This window comes from Myodes glareolus, chromosome 22, assembly GCF_982192425.1.
Source record: "Myodes glareolus chromosome 22, mMyoGla1.1, whole genome shotgun sequence".
Taxonomy (NCBI): Eukaryota; Metazoa; Chordata; class Mammalia; order Rodentia; family Cricetidae; genus Myodes; species Myodes glareolus.
Genome location: NC_142047.1, coordinates 21968645 through 21989292, shown reverse-complemented (window position 1 = coordinate 21989292; position 20648 = coordinate 21968645). Strand labels below are relative to the sequence as shown.

The 20648-nt window shown below is 49.0% G+C and overlaps 1 protein-coding gene across 1 annotated transcript in view; it reads right to left on the bottom strand.

Moving 5' to 3' along the window:
* Mmp2 (matrix metallopeptidase 2) overlaps nucleotides 1–20648 on the bottom strand; it is a 27412-nt gene extending 6764 nt beyond the window's left edge. Inside the window, exons 1-11 of the mRNA XM_048426753.3 lie at nucleotides 20188–20648; nucleotides 17215–17441; nucleotides 16136–16284; nucleotides 15097–15225; nucleotides 14734–14907; nucleotides 11865–12038; nucleotides 10566–10739; nucleotides 8026–8181; nucleotides 6929–7070; nucleotides 3033–3169; nucleotides 580–739 (exon numbers count right to left, since the gene is read on the bottom strand). Of these exons, the coding sequence (XP_048282710.2) occupies nucleotides 580–739; nucleotides 3033–3169; nucleotides 6929–7070; nucleotides 8026–8181; nucleotides 10566–10739; nucleotides 11865–12038; nucleotides 14734–14907; nucleotides 15097–15225; nucleotides 16136–16284; nucleotides 17215–17441; nucleotides 20188–20340 (1775 nt within the window). The 5' untranslated portion in view covers nucleotides 20341–20648. The remainder of the gene's footprint in view (nucleotides 1–579; nucleotides 740–3032; nucleotides 3170–6928; nucleotides 7071–8025; nucleotides 8182–10565; nucleotides 10740–11864; nucleotides 12039–14733; nucleotides 14908–15096; nucleotides 15226–16135; nucleotides 16285–17214; nucleotides 17442–20187) is intronic.

The following is a 20648-nucleotide window of genomic DNA, read 5'->3' as shown; positions in this document are numbered from 1 at the left end:
ACATGATGGCTCATACCCATCTGAAATGAGATCTGGTGCCCTCTTCTGGCAGGCATGCATGCAGGCAGAACACTGTATACATAACAAATTAAAAAAAAAAAAGAGTAGGGCATTCTCCAGGGCCAGGAGGCTCAAAGCACAGTTGTCACTCCATGGCCATGGAACCTGAAGTTAGTTATTTAACCGTTTGAAACCCTGTTTTCTTCTTGTTAAAAGTGGGAAGAACAGTGATTTCGACTTCCTTGGGCTTTACAATAGCATCTGGCTTACAATAGCAATCAGCTATTACCTGCATGTATATCACCAACTCCATTGTGAGTTGCCGTAACATGAAGGTCTAGACAAGGTGTCTGCAGGCCCAATCAGAGGCGGCTGAGAAGGGAAAGGGGGATTCTGGCCAGAACAGCCCTAACAGTGTCATAAGGAGGGTGCATTCTGTGGTGTCTTCTCTTGGAGGGCCGGCTACCAGGCAGGCTAAGACCAGGGAGCGGATGTTTACCCACGCTGTTTATATCAAGCCACAGAGAGTCTTGCCCCATGAAACCAGCCATGCCACCATCCTACCTGGGGCCCCCTTACCTCCAGAACTTGTCTCCAGCGAAGATGTATGTCTTCTTGTTCTTACTCCAGTTAAAGGCAGCATCTACTCGCTGGACATCAGCGGGCAGGCCCAGGCTGGTCAGTGGCTTGGGATACCCTCGCTCCAGAGTGCTGGCAGAATAGACCCAGTACTCATTCCCTGAGGGAAGGGGCAGAAGGTGGGTCAGTGGCTGTGGAGAAATGCCTCAGGCCCATCTTGGCCTCCGCCATCATCTCTCTGGCAGAAGAGCCTACTGGATTTTTCTCCACAGGGAACGGCCTTCTGCTCATGTCTTAGCTCTGTAGAAGCAGGCCTCACCACACGGTTATGTTTTGTTTTACTTCACTTTTGAGACAAGAGGTCATATAACCCAGGCTGGCTTTGAACTCCTGATCCTCCTGAGTACTGGGATTACAAGGAGGCAGGCTGTCCCACATCTGATGGATACAGTGCTGAGAACTGAACTTCTAGGCTACATAAGCACTCTACCCACTGAACTACATCTCTAGCTCATGCACACAGTTTATGCCGGTTACAGCCGGTTACAAAAGGTGACAGTGAAAGGAGACTAGTAGCCCACGGAAGTGTCATGTCTGCCACACAAATCCCCTCTTTCTGACATGTATAAAGTGTCCTGGGAGTCAAAGCTAGCCTGGCCAGGACCTGTGATCACCAAAGACGGAGGAGGAAGCTGTCCATATACAGGACAGTCAGTGCCCAAACTTAGCTGCACCATCAAGGTCAGCCTGGGCTACACAGCAAACACACAGGCCAGCCTGAGTGATGCCATAAAACCTTGTCTCTAAACAAAGGCAAAGGTAACAAGCCTCGTAAAGAACGGTGCTGGTTTGGCATCTAAACACCATGTATAGAATAGTTTGTTTATATCCTGTTTTTAGAAGCCACCCTACTGGAACTACTATTCAAACCAATGCATGTTACAAAGCATTATATGTTAAAAATGAGAGGCTGGGGGCTGCAGAGATGGTTTGGTGATTAAGAGTGCTTCTTGCTCCTCCTGAAGACCAGAGTTAGATTCCCAGTAGCCAGGTGGGGCAGCTTACAACCTCTGCCTCCCGGTTCCTGCAATGACTTCCCTGGATGATGGGAGGTAAGAGGAAAGATGCCCTTTCTTTCCAAAGTTGCTTTTGGTCATGTTTTATGGTAGCTAAAGAAATCCTAAGACACGCCTGTACCTCCACCCCAGGGGGACCAATGCCTCTGACCTCTGGGAGTACCCTCACTCATGTCCTCCCCCGCCCTCATACACAGACGTGCACACACAATATACATAATATTTTAAACAGTTTGGGGTTGGGCTGAGGCTTGGTTAGTAGAGAGCTGTGCACAAGACTCTGAGCTCCATTCACGGCATCCAACTAAATCTGATGTGATGGCAAATGCTTAATCTTAACACTTGAGAGGAGGCGGGGGGATCATAGTTAAAGACCAACGTCAGCTATGCAGCAAGTTCGAAGCCAGCCTGGATTGTATGAGACCCTGTATGTGTGTGTGCGTGTGTATGCATGTCTTTGTCTGTCTGCCTGTCTCTCTCTCACTTTCTCTGTCTCTCTGTCTCTCTTTCTCTTTCTCTCTCATTTTCTCTGTCTGTCTGTTTGTCTGTCTGTCTCTCATTTTCTCTCTGTTACACACACACAGACACACACACACACACACACACACACGCACGCACGCACACGCACATGAACACACACACCACACTAAAGGTCTAACTGATGCAGTTACCAGCCAAGGCTCTAGCAAGGGACTGATGTTAGGGAAACATCACTGAAAGAAGACTGTTTCCTTTAGGAAAGGAACTAGGAGATTGGCAAAGAACCCAGAGGGAAGGAAATGCCCCTCCAGCGAGGCTAGTTGATGCTGGGTGTCTAGACCACACTCCCAGAAAAATCCTATGTGCGTTGGCTAGCTTCCCCCTTTTGTCAACTGGACACAAGCTAGAGTTGTCTGAGAAGGAGGACTCTCAGTAGAGAAAAGTGCCTTCATAAAATCTGCCTGCTGGCAAGTCCTTGAAACGTTTTTTCTTAATTAGTGATGGATGTAGGAGGCCCCAGCCCTCTGTGGGTGGTGCCACTTCAGAGTGGGTGGTTCTGGAGTCTCTAAGAAAGCAGGCTCAGGCGGAGCAAACACAGTGGGGAGCAAGCCAGTGTTTGTCCATGGCTTCTGGTTCAGTTCCTGCCTTGAGTTCCAGCCCTGACTTGCCTTCACGCTACGCTACATCTGTAAGCTGAAATAAACCCTTTCCTACCCAAGTTACTTTTAAACATGGTGTTCTATCACCGCAATAGAAGCCAACTAAGACCCTGTGCTTTGGGAAATCACATTGGGGCGGATCTTTAGAGAAGATGGGGCGCCTGAAGGTGCCTAGGAACTGTGGTTTGGTGGAGGGGTAGATCCAGTTAAACGGGGCCAGCAAGACCCTCCCACACACCTGCAAAGAACACAGCTTTCTCTTCCTGTGGGGCCTCGTACACAGCATCGATCTTTTCTGGGAGCTCAGGCCAGAAGGTGGCCACCAGCAAGGGCCCCGAGGGCTTGTCACGTGGTGTCACTGTCCGCCAAATAAACCTGGGGAGGGGAACAGGACACAAGAAGTCACACCTGCCATCACTCTAAAGCTCTAACCGCCAAGTCCAATCAGAAATGAGGTAGGGCAGTGGAAGGTGGCAAGATCTAGAGAAGGGTAGAGGGGGACACTGGGGAATAGGAGGAGATTGCTCTGCAAGATGCCACCCTCCCTCTTGCCCCCCCCCCCGGAAGCCTCCCCAGACTGTCTCTGCTTACTGTGTTTCCTTACTTGGGGCCTCTCTGAAACACCAGCGCTGAGTGCCTGGAGCAGGTACTGTTTATTTATCTGTCCTATCTGGTTAGAAGCCAACTGAGTGAGGCAGGGGCTGAAGGCGCTTCAAAGCATTTTCTGAACTTAAATGGAATGAGGCTGGATGTCTTGGCAAACTACAAGCTACGTTGACTAAGGGCATACGAAGAGCCAAGCACTTGTACGAATGAGCCTTGTAAAATGTTAGCCTCAGAACCGCCTAACGTGTGTGTGCTTGATGATCTATCTGCTCGGTATCCAGCATCTCTCTCTACCATCCTTCCTCTCAGCGCCACACTTCTACCCATCCTTCAGCGCCCCGAGTCCCTGCTGCCCATGACCTCGTCCTCATCCTAGGGATGAGTCCCAGGTGTCTCCAAACTTTTGACACTGTAACATGACTTAGCACTGCATGAGCAAAACAAGAGCTGTCCTTAGCTGCAAAGTGACCTTAGTGGCAGGTTGGTCACGGGTAAGCCACTGGCTCTCAAACTGTGATCCGCAGACCAGTGGGCCGAGCAGCACCTGGGCATGTGTCAAAAATGCACATTTCTGGGCCTGGCCTGAGATCTGAGGAGCAGACTTCCCTGGCTTATGATTGAGACTCTGTTTGAACAAGCCTTCCAGATGATTCTGTTTGCCAAAGTTGGTTAGCTTAACATTCCTTGCCCTGTGTCTTATATCAGCATGACAAGATTGAGCAGATAGACCAGCACCTCACCTCCAGACATCTCTCTCTCCCTCACACCTCACCCCATACTTTGGCTGGACCTGTGGGAAGCCTGTGGTACTAACCGCCCCTGGCAGTCATCTTGGGACCCATCCTTGGCATAGAGGTCGTGTAAAGGTGTCAATGGACAAAGACAAGTTGCTGTCCCTCCTCTGCCCTTTAAAACAAACAGCCTTGGGCTGGAGAGATGGCTCAGTGGTTAAGAGCATTGCCTGCTCTTCCAAAGGTCCTGAGTTCAATTCCCGGCAACCACATGGTGGCTCACAACCATCTGTAATGAGGTCTGGTGCCCTCTTCTGACATACACCAGCAGACATACACACAGACAGATTATTGTATACATAATAAATAAATAAATAAATAGATAGATAGATAAATAGACAAATAAATAGATAAATAAATAAATATTTTTTAAAAAAACAAAACAAAATAAAAAAAAGCAGCCTTATCCCTGGACGCTATATCATGAAAGAGCAATTTTTCTTCCACTTTTTAATTTGGGGCAGGAGAAGGTGGCATTTCTGTTACTTGAGGGAACATATATAAGGCAGGGCTATGGCCCTAATTTGCCAAACAACACTCAGATTATGATATTATCTGGACTGAAGTCCACGTCCAACTCCAAAATCCATATTCAAGGATCCTGTAGTACTGTGCTACCCTCCCAGAGCCTGGCACCAATATTTGTGTATGTTTTCTGTTTAATTATTTACAGCGAATTAGCTCAGTGAAGCACTGAACACCCAGTTAGGTCCTTTGGTAGAGAGTGTGATGCTGTGTCAGAACCTGCTCTGGCCTGGGCATGGGCTCAGAGCCGTGTCTGCAATTCTCGCTTCTGACAGCTGTCTATACTACACATGTTTCTATAGAAACATGGTCACAGTTTCTACAGTGGCAAGTGCTCTGAGCTGGGGACATTGCTGGAGACTAGAGTCTCCATGTACCTTTTCTCCCTCCCTACAAGGTGTAGCAGCACACCAGGGGAATCTGTAATCACTAATACTGGCTTGGGCACTAAGACCTGACAAAAATCGACTTACTGTGTTTTGATTCTCACTTCTCTCTCAACCTTCTTGTTATTGCCGACTGGCCAGTGGTATACGCAGTGAAGGGCAGGGCATGTGTGCCCCATACCTGCCCCCATGTGTGAAGAGAAGCCCTTTGTGGAACAGAAGACATTTCTGGAATATCATTTAGCCTCTCCGGGCTCTCTGTCCTACAATGTTTAAGTCGGGAAGTTTTATCGGTCTCTGCTTCATAGTTCCTAAACTGCCACTACTGTCACCACCCAAAAGAATGCTGTTTCCCCTTAAAGGCCCTGTTGAGAGGACACCACCATTATGAAGCCTTCCTTGCCTGGGACATCTACACAGAAACTCTTCGTATTATTGTCAATTTGCTATGGCTTTCTTTCCCTAACCACACAGTGGCACACCATCAAAGAGCACCCGGATCACTGGGGAAATTTGGTAAAATGCAGATATGTGTGCCCTGCCCACAGAGAGTCCAGCCAAAGGGCTCAGGAAGAGGGCAGAAGCCCATGGCTTTTTAATATCCCCATCCCAGGTGGTTCTAGCGTAGGAGGCCTGTGCACTTCTCTTGAGAACAGTGATGTGACTTTAAACAGACCCCTACCCCCACCACACATCTTCCCTTCCTCCGCTACCATCAAGGCAATTGGCATACAAGCTGCTAAAATGTGGTTTGTTGAGGTGACAGCTAATGGGGCTAAACAAGCACACTCTGTGCTAGCCTTGTTCTAAGCACTAAACTCATCTGATCCTTATTTTTGCCCTATTTCATAGGGTAAAATGTTAGCCCCATCTTAGAGATGGGTAAACAGAGGTACAAAGAAAACGGTTAGCCTACTGGTAGCCATACAACTTGTAGACAGTTAGCATAGTATTCTACGTCGACAACCCAATTTCCTAACTATTATACACTATGAATGGGTGAGTGGACAACTGGATCAACGTATGGAAGGATAATGGAGGCTAGATGGACAGAAAAAGATGCTTGGTAGACAGACAGACAGACAGACAGGTGATAGAGGAATAGATGAAGGTAGCGATGGATAGACAGATAGATGAAGGACAGATATCTGGATGAGCAGACTCTTTGATGAGGTCCTAGACAGTTCCTGCTATTACCCAGAGATCTAGGGCATTAGAGTGACTCTGTGCTGTTTGTTATGATCACAGCCTTGAAGAATGAAGGAAATAATTTCTCTCCACCTATGGTCACTTGTTTTCTATACAGACAGCAATTTGGCCATTAGAGATCTCAGGGAGAAAGCCGATGGAAGATTGGCCAATCCCCTTACATTCTTCTCTCTATCCTACTTTAGAATCCTGCCTGGATGTGCCTTAATACATAACAACACACTCCATCTTTTACGGCTGGGCTGGGGTAAACTGGGATGCCCAGTTTAGCTATGTTCTTTGATTTCATTGGTAAGAGATTCTCAGATGTGATGTGCATCAAATCTTTCTAAGTCCGTGTATGGTTTGATTTGGCCTTTTAACACCCTGTCATCTGTCACAAGTATCTGCTAACTGTAGGAGAATGAGTGACGTGTGGAATGTACCTGACCCCCTACTGCTACAAAAGCCTAGACAACTGGTAGACCCAGAATTCGAGAGAACCACCTATGTGTAAGCCACCAAGATAGGTAGTGAGGCACACAGCAGAAACTGCTTACTGCAGATCATTCTGTGAGGTCCCAGGGGTCCTCAGCAAACAGCGGGAACACAAGAAAGACAAAAGCAGCCTGGCTTACCGGTCCTTGAAGAAGAAGATCTCACCACGGATTTGGGCAATGCCATCAAAGACAATGTCCTGTTTGCAGATCTCGGGAGTGACAGGTCCCAGCGTAGGGGTGGGGCCAGTACCAGTGTCAGTATCGGCATCAGGGGAGGGCCCTGGGGGATGGGGTGACACCTGAATTTAGACTCTCCCCAGCAACAAGACTTCTCATCACCAGGTTAGGCCCCAATACTGCTCACTTGACCCATAAAGTCAAAAAGGCTAGAAGGAAGAGACATCTGCCTCAGGGTCACCTGCACTTATACTGGGGAACTAAGAGAAGCCTGAATTTTGTGTGGTCTCTTACTGTAAGAACAGGAAAGTCTGGGTCCCCTCAGGGCTGTGGTGCTTTCTTAAGGACTCACTTGTTTATCCCTCCTGATGAGCAGCCACATCTGAAAAAAGTCAGTCTAGAGAGGACCGCAATGCCACCTCTTACCATCTGGATCTCCAGTTCTTTTCCAATGTCCCTAGGCTTCCCCACTCAGGTTTGACCTTCACTATTTTGCCTGATCCAGGAACTCTGAGGACTATCTTCAACAATATGATTGATTTCTTTTTTTAGACAATGTACTGACTTTTTTTAAACCTCTAGCCTCTCTGAAAGCACAAACAATAAGCGATCATTGGCTGCAGGAACCAATTGTTACGCTTCTATCACAAATTAAAAGATCAACATCTTACAAAGATTGGCAACGTTCATTGCCGTGCCAACATTCTCATTCTGTGCCAGAGAAATCCTGTTCTATAGTCAGCTGACTCTTCTAGATCCTGAACCCTACCTGGTCACTGAAACCTAGTCTTGCCTTGGATTACACACCTAGCTAATGGAGAGCCCTAGAAATGGGGAGCCCAGAGGGTCAAGAAAGACTCATTTAGAAAGGACAGGGCTGTGTGAGTGGCCCTTTGAAGCATTACTCCGAAACCCAGGGACCAGACACCATTCATGCCCCTGACCATTCTGGCTAGATGAGATCTGGAATTTTCCACTTCTGTGGCCTCCCACCCAGGCTGTGGAATGATTGTAGACACCTCCACCCGCAGAGCAGAGGCCCTCAAGCCGAGGCTTACCATAGAGCTCCTGGATCCCCTTGATGTCATCCTGGGATAAGCGGAAGTTCTTGGTGTAGGTGTAGATGGGCGCCATCAGAGCTCCGGGGTCCTGTGAGTGCTCCAGCCCCATTGCATGGCCGAACTCATGGGCTGCCACGAGGAATAGGCTGTATCCTGATGCAAGGGCAGGGACAAGGGGTAGAATTTGAGACAGAGCGATGAGACTGTCATCAAGACTTTCCTCATAAGAAGGAAACTTTGGGGGACATCTCCGGGGTAGGCCTAAAGTTCTGCAAGTGGTGTATTGATTTCTTCCTTGTCCTGAGAGCTCTGTTGCTTTTGAGTGGGTCAGCCAATATCCGCTTGCTCTTTCCCGGTGACGGCTGCTTGTAGTATGAGGGAGAGAGACTGGAGCTCTGCTTCAAGGCTCATCTGTTAAACATCATACTTCCTGGCTCTCTGTGAGAGTGGAAGTCAAAGCTGCTGCTCGGGTTCTCAAAGCGGGAGAGCCAACGGGATAGTCTGGCCTGAGGGCTTCACCACTTCTGCCTGGGAAAGGGAGTGCAAACCACTCTCCTGGTAGTGTGACTTGATGATATTGCAGTATCTCCAGTCCCATAGGGAAACTGAAAACATATCCATGTCTGTGTGCGTTGCTCAGGCTTGGCCACGGAGAGCAGGCAAGTCATATACCACACCCTGTTATCCCACGGGCCCCACTACCACACACACACACAAAATATACACCCAAATTCTGTTCCTGGTTATCTAGGACATGTGATCTTATTTACAGATGCCATTAAAATGGAAGGCAGAGCCAAGAGTGGTGTTATAGATCTATAATTTCAGTACTTGATATGCTGAAGGTAGGAGGATTGTGAACTTGAGATCAACGTGGGCCATGTAGTGAAACCCTGCCTCAAATAACGAATAAGTTAAAAACACTACCACATTGCAGTGGAGAGGCTCTTAACCCAGTGTGGCTCATGACCTCATAAGAAGAGACATGAAGAGACAGACGCAGAGATGGCCATGTAATAACAGAAGCGGATGATAAAGTGATACAGGTTCGGAGGAAACACTTTGGTTTTAAATGTCCAGTCTCCAGAATCAGCAAAGAGTCAGTTGATGTTGTTTTAAGCCACCAATACCTTATGCTTTGTACATGACAGCCCAAGGGGCCACAGGCTTTCCACAGGGATGGAGATCCCACCTTTGGCAGAAGTTGCACAGAGCGGGGATGTCAGCATCTCACCTAGCATAGTATTTGGGGCAAGAAAAACTCCTAAGAAAAGCTGATTTGTCCAGCTGCGCCATTCACCAAGGTCCATCTATCTCATTGTGGGAATAAAGGACAAAAGTGACAGGGCTGTACTGGTTTGCATTAACCGTCCATGTGACACAGCCGAGAATCATAGTTCAAGACTCCCAGTCGAGTAGTCGCCTTTATCAGGTTGTTCTCAGTGCATGTCTGTGAGGAACTGTATTATGGTTAGTTGACACAAGAGAACACAGCCTCTATGGGCAGCTCCAGTTCCTGGGCAGGTGACCTGGTCCATAAAAAAGTTAGCTAAGCATGAGCCTGTGAGCCAGATGGTGAAACCAGCAAGGGGTATTCTCCATGGTTCCTGCCTTCAGGTTCTTACATTAAGTTCTTGACTTCCCTGGATAGATTGCAACCTGGGAGTATAAGCCTGCCTGTGACCATTTCCTTCCGAAGTGTTTATTCACAACAACAAAAATCAAACGAGGACAGAGGCTCACTTAATTATGGCAGGTCCTGGATTTGCCTGAACGTTTTGGGCTGCCTGAAAACTGAAACCCTGGGCCTTTGGGCCCTGAAAGCTAGGCCCTGCTTATAGTTCTGATGACAGTAAGGTCAACTGGCTGTCTCCTGCTAGTGACAGTCCTGCATGGAAGGGTGACTGGAGCAGAAAGCAAGAATAAAAATAGCAGGGCTGATACCCACCCAGGATCAGTACCTAGTGATGGGGTCTCATTTTGGAAGCTGTGTGAGTGTCTGACTGAATTGGCTGGACCTTAGCAAGGAACCTGTCTTCACTGGGACTCAGTGGAGTCTCTACTCAGGTGGGGAGGGCTGAAGGCCCAATGGGAGTCTCTGTGGTAGTCTGAAAGAAAATGGCCCTTGAATGGCTTGTCACTAGTAGGAGGTGTGGCCTGTTGCAGGAAGTGTGCCACTGTGACCATAGGCTTTGAGGTCTCTTTTGCTCAAGCTTCCCTCAGTGTGACAGTCAGTTGACTTCCTGTTGCCTGCAAGATGTAGCACTCTCAGCTCTAGAACCATGTCTGCCTGCATGCCTCCATGTTCCCTTCCTGATCTTAATGGGCTGAACTTCTGACGGTAAGCAAGCCACCCCAACTAAATGTTTTCTTTATAAGAGTTGCCGTGGGCATGGTGTCTCTTCACAGCAATAGAAACCCTAACTGAGATACTTGTCAAGGGACAACGTCTGTGCTGAAAGTAGTCTGGTCCTCAGAACGTTCTAGCTCAGGTGTGGAGGAGTGCAGTGTCTCTGCCAGAGGCCAGGGCCTCATACCTTGGTCGGGACAGAAGCCCCACTTCCGGTCGTCATCATAGGTAGCCGTGGTGGCACACCATATCTTCCCATCATTGCGACCGGCGCTAGTGCAGCTATCATATTTGTTGCCCAGGAAGGTGAAGGGGAAGACGCATGGGGCACCTTCTGAATTTCCACCCACAGTAGACATAGCTGTGGGACAAGGGACACAGGTCAAGGGGCAGCAGAGGATGTGAGGTCACTGCTAGGAAACAATGACAAGATGTTGATATTAACACACACTCCCTGGGTACTATTCCCCCCATCAACAACCCTGGCACTGTAGAGACCCTGTAGTAACATCTTCATATCATAGATGGGGAAAAAACCGAGATTTGAAGAACTTAAGATACTTGCTGAGCAGGTAATGCACAGAAATTAAGTATCAGAAGCCGGGCAGTGGTGGTACACGCCTTTAATCGCAGCACTTGGGAGGCAGAGGCAGGTGCATCTCTGTGAGTTCGAGGCCAGCCTGGACTACAAGAGCTGCTTCCAGGACAAGCTCCAAAGCTACAGAGAAACCCTGTCTTGAAGAAAAAAAAATTAAGTATCAGAGCCAAGGTTTAAACACAGGTAGCCATGGTTCAGAGTTCAGAGCTGGACCCTGTAGAGAGGAGCAGAGAGGCCAAACATCCAAAGGACTGAGCAAGCTGAAGGGCTCAACACTCTAGAAGGTCTCAATGGTCCTAGAATATGAGGCTTTAGGCTCAGTCTTAGAGACCAATCCCTGAGTTAGCTTCAGGAAGCAGGCTCAAGGGCTGGGGGGGGGGGATGGCTCAGAGGTTAAGAGCATTGCCTGCTCTTCCAAAGGTCCTGAGTTCAATTCCCAGCAACCACATGGTGACTCACAACCATCTGTAATGGGGTCTGGTGCCCTCTTCTGGCCTGTAGGAATACACACAGACAGAATATTGTATACATAATAAATAAATATTTTTAAAAAAGAGGCAGGCTCAGTAAACATAGGTTGAAGAAAGAAGTGAGAAAGAATGAATAACAGACTGAGAGGAGATAAAACCAAGAGAAGGTGAGAGGCAAAATTCAAGGGCAGAGGGCGGGAGAGGAATACATGTCAGAGCTGGAAAACAAGGGGTGCAGGCCAGCAAGCAGGGTGCAAACTGGCTGGCCAGAAGTCAAAGCCCAACCGCGCCAGCTGACTTCCATACTCATGTGGTACCAGCAGCTAGTCTCGGGAAAGGATGCTGTGGGTGGACAAATGGGTATTCTATATTAAAATGCTTGTCTCTGAGGGACACAGAGAGAGGCAGTGATACCCACCGGTCTCTGGGCAGAATCCATACTTCTTATCTCGGTCATAGTCCTCAGTGGTGCCACACCAACGGTAGCCGTCTGTGCGGCCCTCGGTGGTACAGCTGTTGTAAGAAGTGCCCTGGAAGCGGAATGGGAACTTGCAGGGCTGTCCATCTCCATTGCCACCCATGGTAAACAAGGCTGGGGAGTAGAAGAGAGGGAGAAGACGCCATTGAGAGAGATATCGGCCTGGGTAGAGCTGGCTAGTCACCCACTTGCCGGCTCATGCAAGTTAAATTGTTGCTGTGTTAAAATATTAGTTGCAAACAATCTCTAGGCACTGGAGAGATGGCTCTGCGGTTAAGAGAACCCAAGTTTTGTTCCCAGAACCCAGGTCAGGCAGTTCACAACCATCTGTAACTCCAACTCCAGGGAATTTGATGCCTCTGACCTCAGAGGGCACCTACACTCATGTGTGCATACTCATACACACACGTCTATGCATAATTTATAGTGGTAAAAGATCACTCTAAAAAGCCAGTTTCTACTAATTAGTGATGATCTGCTCGGCTGAGAAAGCTCCCGTCCTTTCTAGACAGCTCCACTGCTGCTGTAGTCCCTGAAGGAGTGTGAGGAGAAAGAGACAGGGGCAGCTGGTGTCCAAGCCTCCCACGCCGATGACCCCAGGTAGGGCCAAGACTGGAGAACAGGGAGGGATGGGATCAAGCTCAGCCTGTCTGTCTTGGGCCCTCCCTCTCCCTCCCTCCCTCCACTCGAGTTACAAAATGGTGTCCCTGGAATTGCCAACAAGCAAAACCACAAGCGCATAACAAGGACCATCTGTGCACAGCAGTGCCAGAGGTGACCTCACCAGGCCTGTTAACTCTACCACAGGTTGAATGGAGTCCAACCCCTGGCCTCCCAGTGCAGAACTCTCTATCTTCCTCGTTCTGCTCATCCTAACCGAGACACCTTTCCCTGATGAAGCAGGAAGCGTGGTTCCTAGGGAAGAGGCCCTGGTGATTCAGAGTGGGTTAGGGCTACGTGATAACTCGGATCCCACCAGTTCTGTTCCTGCCACCCAGAAGTCCATCTCCTCTGGGATCAACCCTCCTCCCGAAGAGAAGGTCAGGGAGCAGACACTGAGTCAGCCATCAGGAGGGGCTGAGTAATCAGAATTGCTGCCCCAGGCCCAAGCACGTGTGCACTATGCGTACTTGCACCTGGCAAAGGACCAAAGGAATGGCTGGTGTCTGACACAGAGGGAGCCTTTCTGAGCTCACGAAGTGGGAGGCTGTGTCCTTATCTATCCACGAAGACTGTTCTAACAGAATGGCTGACTCAGGAGTTTCTGTCTTTCCTCGTGTCCTACTGGGAAATGCAAGACACAGACTTTTATTTCAAAATCTCTGATTTACTAACAGCCAACAGCTTGAGTCTTAGTACAAAGTTTAGCTTCCGTGACAAAAGCATAAACAGGCTGCGGGCAGAACTCAGTGTTGGAGGAGAACATGTCGAGCATGTGTGAGGTGGTGGGTTGTATCTTCCAGACAAAGAAAGAAGGAAAAAAAAAAAGATGTAAACAGGAAGACAACCAGAAACTCTGTTTCTTTCCTTCTGTCTAGATGGTTGGTGTTGGTGTCCCGTTGCAAGAGGGACAGGGAGAGCCACAAGCATATACAATTATATACAATTATAGCCCCTCCTCACCCCAAACAGACGGTCCTCAGTCTATGATCCGGGAAAGTCTTTATGGGCTGGGAAATAAGCTACTACTTAGAAGCATGTTTGTATTTTCTCCCGCTTTTCCAACATTTTCTGGACTTCTGATCTCTACAGCCATCAAGCGAGATGGCCTGGCCAAGTATGAGGTCATGCATATTCTTAAAAAGATTTATGATTAGAAAGCATATTCAGGATGTTTTCAAAGTTGATTGAGTGTGTATATTAATATCCTTCCCCTTTCCACACTTTTACCTCAAGCAATGGTAGATGGAGAAAAGAATATTTTGAGCTTGAATGAGCACTTGAGCATGTGTACACACACACACACACACACACACACACACACACACACACACAAATACGGAGTGGAGCTGGAGGCCTTTGTCATGACACAAGGATAGAAGGCAGAGTCCGATGTCATAGCTGTGACCACTTACACTGACTCTCGCTGGTACTGTGGGACCAGTGTGGGAAGGAAAGCTAATATTCTCAGACTGGAGCCCCTACTTCAACCAAGTACCAGCTTGGACCGAGCCCTGTCCCTTGCCACTATTCAGCTTCAATCCGTCTCTGTGCCTCAACTCTCCTCTCCAGTCCTCCTGCCCTCCTGTCCTCCTGTCCTTGAGCCCTGGGTCTTGTTGGGAGTGTACAGTGGCCCCAGAAACAATCATAGGGTCTGTGAACACATCTAAAGTTATTCGCATGTATGTTAGAACAAAATTAATATGCCCCAATTCATGATTTCACAAATAACACTGAGAAACTTAAAAACCTAAGGTGACTTAAGTAAATATGAAGTAAGTACATATAGTCATACACCACAAAAGTAACATTTGAGTCACAACAGACCACACATATAGTGGTGATCACATGTGACAGTGGTCCCATAAGGTCAGACTGGCTGGTAACTCTGTATTCGTCTCAGCTTGTGTAAGGATGCCGTGTTCACATGGTGATGATGAACCTGGACAACTGTGCAATTCTTAGAACTTGCGCCTGACATTAAGCAATATATGTTATAACCGTAGAGGAGGGCCCCAGCGATGGCTGACCTCAGGATAAGGGATGAAGGTTAACCAGTTGTGGAATGTGGAAGAGGAAGGCATAGCAGGAACACATGTAGGCTGGGGGCCAGGGTAGGATGAGGGTTGAGGCCAGGGCAGACACTCACCTTCATGGGGGCAGAAACCGTACTTGCCATCCTTCTCAAAGTTGTAGGTGGTGGAGCACCAGAGGAAGCCGTCGGTGCGGCCAGTGTCAGTGCAGCTGTTGTATTCCCGGCCATTAAACAAGAAGGGGAACTTGCAGTACTCGCCGTCAGCATTCCCATACTTGACCCGGACCACTGCAGGGCACACAGAGCGGGAAACCTACGACTCCAGGGCCTCCATCAGACACTAGGCTGTGGGCTCACTCTGGAGGCTACCTTCCCTCCCCCTCTTTTCCTCCTCATCCCATCACAGACGATGAAGGCCTTAAGGTTGGTTTTGCTTGCTAGGGGACCGGGAAGCATCCCAGGGGGAGGTCGTCTTACCTTGCCCTTCCCCCAGAGTCCACAGCTCATCATCATCAAAGTGAGAGTCTCCACCAACCCCAGTGCCGGGGGCGAAAGCATGCGCCAGGAGTCCATCCTTGCCATCAAACGGGTATCCATCTCCATGTTCTGAAACCCACACTGGCTGTTAGCTTTTGGCGTCTCCCCCACCCCAACAGCTTGGTCCTTAAGTCTAGCTACCCCCTCATCTGTGTTTGGAATGCCTCGCTCCGCTGAGCACCTGTCCGCTACCCTTTCCCCATTGGGGTTATCGAGGATAGGTGTTGCAGGGAGTTGACGGGAAGGCTCTAGCTTGGTTGCGACCATGCGGTGGACCACGTGACTCTCAAGCCCACAGGGTGCCCTCACCTGCACCACTGACTTTTGCTTCCATCGTTATCAACAGCACTGGGTTCGCCCATGTGCTTCCAGTGCCAAAAGAGCATGCTAACCACATATCCTCCTGACACCCATGCCTCCCAGCAGCACCATCTTCCTTGCCATGCCCTACTCTCACAGTAGACTGTCATCACTACCCAGGGAGCTAGACCTCAGGCCCACGGTGACAGCATGCTCACCTTCCTCCCAAGCCAATGCTCTTCTTCCCCCACCCTCCACCTTCATTGCTTTACCACCTTGTACCTACATCAGCAGCCTTCATATTTATGCTGCAGCCGGTTCAAGCCAACAGCTTAGATGGTGATTTGACCCAAGATTCTATTTCACCTTCTCCCATATTGCTATTGTGAGAACTGAATTTTAATTAAAAAGCCTTTTGTATGACTTTAAATCCAAGTTGTCATTTAGGGGCTGTCATTTAAAGGGTGCAGTAGGTTTTCACTGCATGAAGGGTCGGTACACTGCGGGGCAGCCTCTGTTCTATAGTCATGACTCTCCAGTGTCGGGGCCGTGTTCTGGCACTTCCAACTAACTCACATTCAGTGTCTGCACCTTCTTGGTAAATTGCCCTCCGGATCCCCGCATGTCTCAGATGTCTACAGGGCCCCGCTGCAACACCCTTCAGTTCCCCTCTGCCTACCCCAGCGGCCAAAGTTGATCATGATGTCAGCTTCCCCATCGTGGATACGAGTGAAGCGCAGTGGAGTTACGTCACTCCATACTTGTAAGGCCCGAGCAAAGGCATCATCCACTGTCTCAGGATCCAGGTCAGGTGTGTAACCAATGATCCTAGAAAGGGTAGAAATGCATACGAGTGTGCACATGTCCATTTGTACAACTGGCTATGTGCACAGTGTGTGGATGTGAAATGTCCTTGCACATATGTGTTGAGCAAAGCTAAGTACATCCTCCTACAGTTATTGATCTTTCCAGAATCCCAGACCTCCTCAGCTCTCACTTCTGTCTGGGACAAGGACACCGGGAACACAAACAGTGCAATATTGGACAAAAGGCAGAGCTCTCCCCTTTGATAAATGCCAGCCACACAGAGGGGAGCTCTTAGCTCTATTAGCAACAAATCACAACAAAACTATAACATTAAGGGCTTGAGAGATGCCTCAGAGGTTAAGAGCACTGGCTGTTCTTCTGGAGGTCCTGAGTTCAATTCCCAGCAACCACATGGTGCCTCACAACCATCTATAATGAGATCTGGTGCCCTCTTCTGGTATGTAGGTATACATGCAGGCAGAACACGATACACAAAATAAATCTTTAAAAAAAAAACCTATAATACTAAAACCACAATCAGCTGCTTATCAAGTTCCTCTACCTACTCTAATGATCCAAATGATAATAACAATCACCAACACTTATTAGATGCTTGCTCTGTAACAAACTTTATGGAAGCCCTTGATTTTACTTGTAATCTAATTTAGGTTCCCAATCATCCCTTTAGGAAAGGGATTTCTTAGTCTTGTTTCATAACCAAGGATACCAACTCCAAGTGTGGGAGAACAAGACCAGTGCCCCGTGGTTAGTGAGTATGAGACTCAAGTCTAGGTCTACCTGGCTCCACTCACCAAGAACTCTATTATGTCCCTGAATGCCCAAATCTCAGTAATGACACTTTGTGGGAATCCCTGAACTAGAAAGGCAAATCCCAAGGAGACTCACATCCCTCAGGCTGCTGACCCCGCATTCCCAGCCTCTCCCTGGCACCTGTATGTGATCTGGTTCTTGTCCCACTTGGGCTTTCGGGGAAAGAAGTTGTAGTTGGCCACATCCGGGTTGCCGCAGCGCGGCTTCCGCATGGTCTCGATGGTGTTCTGGTCCAGGTCACCTGTCTGGGGCAGCCCAAAGAACTTCTGCATCTTCTTGAGGGTGTCCTTCAGCACAAAGAGGTTGCAACTTTCCTTGGGGCAGCCATAGAAAGTATTCAGGTATTGCTGAAAGAGACAGGTAGTCTCAAGGTCAGGAACCACATTGAGATGGCAAAGCACACAGCCCCAACAACTCCCCAAATACCCCCTATGGGACAGGATGGAATCAAAGAGTTCAAGGACACTGAGTGAAGTCTTAGGCTTTCAAATATGTTTTGTCACCCACCAACTGGGTGGTGCATTTATAAATGGAATAGCTACCACCTTTCACTTTCCTTTATTTATTATATGTTAATTTATGTACCACTCAGTATACATAAGGCAGCTTAAGGGACTTGCTGAAGTTGAAACCACTCACAGATGTCAGATCTGGATTTGACTCCAAGCAGTCATGCTTCAGAGCCCATGCTTGAACCCTGATACTCCAGCATCTATCTTACTGAACCTCCCAACAGACCTGGGCATACATTGTCTTCCTCCTTCTCTCTCTCTCTCTCTCTCTCTCTCTCTCTCTGTCTCTCTCTCTCTTTCTCTTTCTTTCTTTTTTTTAAAAAAAAATTATTTATTTATTATGTATACACTATTCTGTCTGCATGTATGCCTGCAGGCCAGAAGAGGGCACCAGACCTCATTACAGATGGTTGTGAGCCACCATGTGGTTGCTGGGAATTGAACACAGGACCTTTGGAAGACCAGGCAATGCTCTTAACCACTGAGCCATCACTCCAGCCCCTCTCTCTTTCTTTCTTATAAAGAAATTCAGGAATTGTGTGCATGGGATCTGGTAGCAGACCTGAGTTTCAAACCTTCCATCTGTGATCTGTAAACAGAGAATGGTCTTCTTCTTCAGAGGGTCTGCCTCAGACTATCAGCCAGCATTGATAGATGCCTACCCACCATGTGCCACTCCTTGGGCTACTGCTGGGGTAAACTGACCATCAGGACCTGCATTTCAAACCCAGGGCAAGAATGTGGGCAGATCACCAAGAAATGCGAGATTAAATACGTGGGAAGGGCTGGCTAGAACAGTGAAAAGTACCAGAAGTGGTCCGGACTGGGTCTCACCTCCTCAGAGGCAGTACCCAAGAGGGAAAGGAGGGCATGGCAGACAGTAGCGGTGAGAATGGCGGTGTAACAACAATAAGGCCTGGTGTTGACTAGTGCTTCCCAGGTGCCCAACACTCTTCTAAGAACCTAAGAGCATCTCCCCATTCATCACAAAGATGGGTGCCTTTCTGACACTCTGACTCCAAAGAAATGGCCACTGCAGAAGTTCCAATCAATCTTCAGAGCTCACCTGAGAGGATGCAGGGAGCAGCGGAAGCTCAAAATCCCCTCTGTTCTTTTTCTTTTGTGTCTAGGATCTTTGCACTGTAAAGCCCAAGCCAAAGTTGAACCCAGGACCCTCCAGTCCCAGTTTCCCCAAGGCTGGCTTCACGGGTGTGCACCACCAGGCTTGCCCCTCCCCCCTTATTAAGCTCTCTTCACTAGCACCTGCCTCTAGGTCACAAGGGCTTCTTTCGGCTACAGAAGGCATGGAGACCCAGGTAACTGCTCCTAAGTTGCACTCTTAGTCAACAAACAAATCACTTTAGACCCTTGGGGGAAAAACGTAGCTCTCTAAATGTTTTAAGATCTCCCAACCCATCTATCCAGAGAGGACGGAGGCTCTAAAGAGGGCTGTGGAAAGAGAGTTGGTGTCTCATACAGCAAGAGACATCCAAAGGCTATCCAAGAGCATGTGATTCCTAGTTCTGGGTAGACTGGGGAGGAGGCTGGCTGGAAGAGTCCTACAATGGTTGAATAATGGCAACAAAGGTGCAGATGTCCTGAGACCTGACATCTAAGCCAATTCATGGCCCATAGATGGCTAGAGGTACCTTCTCCTGGCTGGGTATTGCCTTGCAGCTGTCTTCCAGTCTGGTTTATGCATAGCTGCTACCCGCGAGCCCCAGAGTCAGGCGCGCACGCTCACACAACAACATCTGAGCCGCAGCTCGGATCCTGGCCAAGAAGGAGGTCGTGCTGGCCGCTGGCCGACCCCAGCCCAGCTCAGTCCGCCCCCGCCCCACGCGCCCTGGCCCTCTGCGCCTGCTCCTCACGCCCGCCCACCAGCCTTGAATCCTCTGACCTCAGAGAAAAGTTCAAAGAAACTCAGCTCAGACCCTCCTGGTCAACTTCTGCCTTAAACCAAGGCATCAAAATGCACATTCTGCTTCCCTCCAGTCTCTTTACTTTGCCAAATGGGCCCCTCCAGAGTCTCACCAAAGGCCTGTCTCCAGATGTGTGCCAAAGTTTCCCAGAAATTAGCCAAACCTTGCTTTGGCTATCTTTCTATGCGCAAAAGCTTACACAAATTATATGCCAAAGTACACTCCCGATTTTCAATAGATTCCCCCTTAAACTGAGTGTACTAAAGGCCTGCCAAGATACTTGCCAAGGGCGCTCTTGCCAGTTCTCCTGATGCATCCAAAAGACATTTACAAAACCCACCTCGGACCAAATCCCCTAGGTACGCAGACAAAGTCTCTGTTATTCACAAAAACAACCCTTTCCAGATGTTTCCCAAGGCAATCATTCCCCCTCCTTTGCTCCGTCCTGGTCCCTGCGATGTACCTTGAACTTCCCCCAAGTTACTTATCAGCAGCCTCCTCTTACCCAAACCCTCTCCCCATCGTTTACAAAGACCCTAGCAGATGTTTTACCAAAGCCCCTCCCGACTCGGTAGGCCAGTAGGAAGTCAGAGGAAAGCTGGCCTCCGGTTCCAAAGTTTGTCTAAACTTTGCTGGATGAAGCCAGCGTAGCAACTTACCACTGCCAACTCTTTGTCTGTTTTGGGGGCGACATCGCCAGGGAACTTGATGATGGGCGATGGCGCAGCGATGGCTCGGCCCAGCAGGCAGCCCAGGACGCAGAGAACTCGCAGAGGGCCGGTGAGCGCTCCCCACGCCATTCCTGCCTCCATCGTTGCGCTCCCGGGCTCTGCGTGTCACCCTGAGGTTGCTGGCTGTGTACTGGGGTCCGCCCGGCTGGAGCCTCCTGCTCCACACGGCGCCGTTCCGAGATCCCCTTGCTAAACTGCCTTGGCTTTGCAGGGCTCAGGGATTCATAACGGAGTTCCGCGTCCCTACTAGCCCGGTTACCGCGGGTGCCTGGTGGTGGTCGTGGCAATCCCTTTGTATATTTAAAGCCCTGGATGAACGCACAGCAGCCTCCAGCCACGCTGGGGGGAAGTCTGGGTGCAGCGGAAACAAGGGGCGGGCAGACGCCAGA